At 53.3% G+C, this 6,000-nt stretch overlaps 1 protein-coding gene across 3 annotated transcripts in view; it reads right to left on the reverse strand.

The window, feature by feature from the left end:
* Positions 1-6,000, reverse strand: part of ADAMTSL4 (ADAMTS like 4) — a 77,523-nt gene that overhangs the window by 33,533 nt on the left and 37,990 nt on the right. For all 3 annotated transcript variants that reach the window (XM_083590943.1, XM_083590944.1, XM_083590945.1), the window contains 2 exons: positions 4,047-4,765; positions 1,383-2,883 (listed from right to left, as the gene is read on the reverse strand). In XM_083590943.1, the coding sequence (XP_083447069.1) occupies positions 1,383-2,883; positions 4,047-4,765 (2,220 nt within the window). The remainder of the gene's footprint in view (positions 1-1,382; positions 2,884-4,046; positions 4,766-6,000) is intronic.

Raw genomic sequence — 6,000 nt, forward strand, 5'->3', positions numbered from 1 at the left:
CTGCTGGATCTGTTTGACCGGAGTCAAGAGCAGCTGAAAAGAAAAGGAGAAAAATCTAGCAAATGATGCCCCTCTGGATCTCTTAAAAAAATAATCGCTTGCCTCCAGCCAAAGGTCATCTCTGAAAGATCATCACACACACACACTCCTTGCTCTAACAACTAGGCCTTCCAGAATGGCTCAAAGTTAGGAGTTGGATCCAGCAGTTAAAGAGGAAAGGGCCCAATTGTGTTTAATTCCAAGTTGTACTTATTCACGGACAACCTTCCTCTTCTACAAATAATCCCCCCCAACTTGAAGGCAGCTGTTCGTCTGGTCCCAACGGGCCAAACAGGAAAGCTTGGAAGCAGCCACACAAAACGCCCATGGCTCTAGTCCCTAAGAATTCGCCAGAGCCATCTCTCTGAACAAAGAGGTCTGTTTCCCATCACTGTTTTAAAACTCTTTGTTTACAAGACAAGTAAAAAACAGGAGACTGCACCGTACGTTTCTGAAAGTCTTGGGCTGCGTACGTACACCCCATACATTTCAAACACCCTCCGTAAAAAATACCAGGAACTGTAGTTCCCCCCCCCCCCAGAGCTGCAATCTCCAGCACCCTTTGCGAACTACAGTTCCCAGGGTTCTTTGGGGTAGAAAGCGTGCTTTAAATGTGTGCTGGGTAGGTCCTCTTCATCAGCAAATAAACAACAGTTTGAGCACCAGCTTCTGAACTTGAGATGTAAGAAGCCCACTTAGCTGAATCAGGGCTGTTTTGCAGTAAAACACAACTAACAGGATAAAATGCAATAGGAGGAATATCTATTCAATAATAATAATAATAATAATAATAATAATAATAATAATTTATTATTTGTACCCCGCCCATCTGGCTGGGTTTCTCCAGCCACTCTGGGCGGCTTCCAACAAAGATTAAAGGTAAAGGGACCCCTGACCATTAGGTCCAGTCATGGCCGACTCTGGGGCTGCGGCGCTCATCTCGCTTTACTGGCCGAGGGAGCCGGTGTTTGTCCGCAGACAGTTTTTCCGGGTCATGTGGCCAGCATGACTAAGCCGCTTCTGGCGAACCAGAGCAGCACACAGAAATGCCGTTTACCTTCCCGCCGGAACGGTACCTATTTATCTACTTGCACTTTGACGTGCTTTCAAACTGCTAGGTTGGCAGGAGCAGGGACCGAGCAACGGGAGCTCACCCCGTCGCGGGGATTCGAACCACCGACCTTCTGATCAGCAAGTCCTAGGCTCTGTGGTTTAACCCACAGCGCCACCCGCGTCTCCAACAAAGATTGAAAAGACATTAAAATGAAGCACGCAGGCCACTGGTGGACCACAATTTGGGAGCCCCTGCTATAGGGCGGAAAAACCCCACCCCGATCTCTTACCTCTTGCCTGCAAGCCTTGAATTGCTTGCTCTCCCCTTCGCAGTGGAAGGTCTCGGTGCCAGGATAATAGAGGTTCCACTGCGGCACTTCGCCACCCGGGCGCACTCCTCCCGGCTGCCCCCTGGCGTGGAACTGAACAGGGTTGCCCCGGTGCAGCAGCCAAATGTCCGGCTCCGCAGGACGAGGAGCCATGGGCTGGTCCACAAAGAGGCTGTGTGATGGCCGCCTGCCCTGGCCGCCCGCCTGGTGCTCGTTTTGCCTCTGGTTCCGGGACCGGGATTGCCCGTGGGGCGGGCGGTTCGCGTGTCCTGCCCCATCAGGCTGCGCCACGGAGCTGCTCTCCGGGCGGCGGGGCGGCTCTGGCGTGGCCCGGTGGCTCTTGCCCGCCCCGGGTCCCTTCCTCTTGGCAGAAGAGCCGTTGTTTCTGAGGACGTGGTGGGTCAGCCGCAGCTCCCCCTGTGCATGGGGAAGGGGGCTGCCAGCCACGGAGGGCCCCTGGGAGGAGGAATGCGTCACGGCCGCTGTGGGGTGGCCGCCTCCCTCTCCGCCGCCGCCTGACGTGGGGATCGAGCCGCCCGTGGAACTCTCTGCCACTTCAGGCGTCTCGTGGGGGCTTGCAGAGGATTCTGGGAGATGCTTCTCGTGGGAACTTGCAGAGGATTCTGGGAGATGCTTCTCGTGGGAACTTGCAGAGGATTCTGGGAGATGCTTCTCGTGGGGCCTTGCAGAGGATTCTGGGAGACGCTTCTCTTGGGGCTTTGCAGAGGATTCTGGGAGACGCTTCTCGTGAGGCCTTGTGGAGGATTCTGGGAGACGCTTCTCGTGGGACCTTGCAGAGGATTCTGGGAGATGCTTCTCGTGGGACCTTGCAGAGGATTCTGGGAGATGCTTCTCATGGGACCTTGCAGAGGATTCTGGGAGATGCTGGTTCCCCGAAGGTGCTGTGGCGCCCCCTGCCTCTTGAGCCTCGCCATGCGACGCTAGAGAGCTTGCTGCTGCCTTCCCACGATGCTCTGCTTCCCGTGAAGATTCGCTCTTCTGTGGCGTGGCCGTACCCGGTTCCGTGGGCTGCTCTGTGTCCGCCGTGCCCCCTCTGTTTGCCATGTGCCCGTGACCCTCTGAGTGGCTGTGCCCCAAATGGCTCTTCACCCCCTCACCAGTCTGTGCATGGGGCTGGGCAGCAGCGTCCGCCAGCAGAGGCTGTTTTGGCTTCAGGGGGGTCCTGGGTTCGGCCCCGGAGCTCAGGGGCCTCTTCGCCCGGCCAGTTTCCTCCTGCTCCTCTTCCTCGCGGGAGGAAGAGCGGACAGCTTTGCGCCTCTGTTTTTTCGAAGGTGGGGGAGGAGGAGGGGGCGGCGGGGACGGGGGTTCCCCGCCTCTGCCTCCGTGGTGCCTCTTGAAACGGGGCTGGGTCCCCTCGGCCACGTCTGTGTGGAGGGGCAAGGCGAATGGCAGCTTCCCGTAGCCATACTTGCCTGGCTTGATCGCCTCTCGAACCCGGGACCTGGAGAGCGCAAAGTGCCACAATGTGAATTTGAAAACAAGCAAACCCCTGTGTTGCAAAGAGAACGTCAGCAATGTCTAGGCAACATGGTTACCATGTACATACGCAATAGACAGTCTTTAGAGAATTCCTTCAAACCATAACAAGTACAAAATGAAATCTTTAGTCCAAAAGTCTCTGAAAATCTTTAAAGGAAGCGAGGTACCAAACTTTGTACGATGAAAGACAAGCTGTGAAGCTTTGTGTATTCAGCAAATATGATGTCCAACACTGAACAGTAATTCTGGATATTGACTACAGTGGTACCTCTGGTTACATACTTAATTCGTTCCGGAGGTCCGTTCTTAACCTGAAACTGTTCTTAACCTGAAGCACCACTTTAGCTAATGGGGCCTCCTACTGCTGCCGCACTGCCGGAGAACAATTTCTGTTCTCATCCTGAAGCAAAGTTCTTAACCCGAGGTTATCTCTGGGTTCACAGAGTATGTAACCTGAAGCGTATGTAACCCAAGATACCACTGTACTGTTGCGTAGAATTCTTCGTCAGCGTGGTGGGAGGATATAGAATTGCTTCATAAACCCATCTTATGTGACTGCATTATTACATGAGCACTGTTCCACAGCATTTGATATTTTCATTTATATACATTCATTCGAAATATCCAGAATCACTGTTCAGTGTTGGACATCATATTTGCTGAATGGTTGGACAGTGTTTTCGAGGCTACCAGCGTGAGTTTGACCAAACTGCGTGAGGCAGTGGAAGACAGGAGTGCCTGGAGCCTGATTGGTCCAGGGGGTCACAAAGAGTCGGACACAACAAAACGACTAAACAACAACATGACCTCCGGGGTTTGCTAAATGCATTCCTCGATTCCTGTTTTAATTACCTGGACATGTATGCATGCTCAAAGTAGTCTTTGTAGTTAAAAGGATTTCTCTTATCTAACTTGTCCCCACGTGGTGGGTTTTTTGAAATGCTCAGAGGAAATCTGATTGGTTCTTACAAGCGCTGGGTTAAAAGTTCTTTTGTTAATAAAATAGACCTGGGCAAGGGTGTGACAGGTTATGATCTGCACTTTCTCCCAGAGTCTTGCTGGCCAAGCCTCGTGTTTTGTTTTAATCAGGGTCCAGGCCCACCCTAAACCAGACCCCAAACTCACCTGCGGGCCGCCGGCGACTCTGGCGTAGGAGAGGCGGCCCAGCTGTGGCGGTCACCATCCCCTTGACCACCGTGGCGCGGCCGGTCGGGACTCAAGCCCGCCTCAGGGCTGTCCCTCCTCAGGGGTTTGAACAAGGGGATGGCGTCCCGGACGGGGGTCCGGGCGGCTGCACTGTGCCTGAAGGGCTGGTTGGGGGTCCGGCGAGATTCCTGGCTCCCCCGAGGCCTCGGCGGGTGGACCCCAGCCTCCTGCACGGGAGCAGGGTCCCTCCGGCGGCCATGCTGCAGTGCGACAGCGTCTCGCGAGGGCAGTTCCTCGGCCGGGAGTGCCTGGTGGCGGGTGTGGCGGTTCTGGGGTCCGAGGCGTGAGGCGCGAGGCGGCTGGGCCTGGCCGTGGAGGGTCAGCGCTGAGCCATGGAAGGGCAGACCTGGCCTGGCGCTGCCCTCGGTGTGCAGAGGGTAGGATGGCCGGCCCGGGTAAGGGCTAGCGGGCCGGTTCTCGTGGGCCTGTGGAGGGTACAGCGGCTGCGGGGCCAGCTCCGGCCGGCCGGCCCAGGGGACATGCTGGTACGGGGACTGGCACGCACGAGTCCTTTCCATGACCCCCAGGCCGCAGGGCTGAGAGCAGGCTGACCACGATGCCCAGGCGCTCCACAGGCCGGGCACCCGGCTCCCAGGCCCGCCGTCCTCAGCGGCCTGGCGAGGTCTCCTGCGGGGGACCTGAGGGTGGAAGAAGCAGGGAGACATCGTCAGTGGGGTGGCCCTTGCCGGGACCGGAACCCGCCACCCGTCGCCACCCGTCGTCCCTTCTCCACGTATGGAAGAATAATAATAAATAATAATACATTTTATTTATATCCCGCCCTCCCCAGCCGAAGCCGGGCTCAGGGTGGCTAACAACAATAAAACAGTACAAAAGTACAGCGCAAACAACACTCTAAAATAATTCATTATAAAATTAATTAAATTAATTAAAGAGCCCAGGATGGAAAAAAGACAAGTCCCTGCCAGAGAAGAATGGCAGTTTAAGTCCCCCCCCCCCCCAATTTTTATTTATTTATTTTATAACACAACTAAACAACACAAACAGAAAATACAAACAAATTCTTGTCTTATCCTTATTTTTCTAAACATTGTTAGGTGGGCTTCCCCAAGTCCCCCCTATCTGATTTTCATTTTACCTCATCTTTAGCAGTTTACATATATCATAATTTTTAACCTTTTAACATGACTTTTACCATAAAATCAACTACCAGACTTTCAGAAGACATCTGAAGGCAGCCCCTGTTTAGGGAAGCTTTTAATGCATTACTGTATTTTAATATTTTGTTGGAAAGCCATCCAGAGTGGCTGGGGAGGCCCGGCCAGATGGGCGGGGTATAAGTAATAAATTATTATTATTATTATTATTATTATTATTATTATTATTATTATTATGGCCAAGTGATCTCCCTCAGGTCCAAATCCAGTGCTCTAACCATTGCACCACACCACTCTGTACAACCCCCCCCCAATCATGTTCCTATAACTTTCGCCTTACTGGGGAGGAGGGGAAAGGGTCTCTGCCTTTTCCTGATCCAAATTGGCTACCCGCTTGCCAGAATTATTTCCTCCCTGTTCCAAACAGACACAGAAAGAAGTGTCCTGGGTGCCAGGAGATCCTTCCCAGCTGCTGACCGTCTGACCAGGCAGCTGGTTTCCTCCCTCGCTGGGCGAGGGCGTCGCAGATGCACGGAGCTGGAGAGGTCTGGACAGGGCACATTTTTCAGCCAAAAAAGGAAATTATTAATAATGTGTAAAGGCTGGCTAATGCAAATAAAGTTTATCTATCTATCTTTCTTGGGAGGTGATGGACTTTTCTTCACTCGGAGTATGTTTCCGAGCACAATTCAAAGTGTTGGTGCTGACCTTGAAAGCCCTAAATGGTCTTGGTCCAGTATATCTGAAGGAGCGTC

This window comes from Podarcis filfolensis, assembly GCF_964270895.1.
Source record: "Podarcis filfolensis genome assembly, chromosome: 16".
In the NCBI taxonomy this organism is placed as follows: domain Eukaryota; kingdom Metazoa; phylum Chordata; class Lepidosauria; order Squamata; family Lacertidae; genus Podarcis; species Podarcis filfolensis.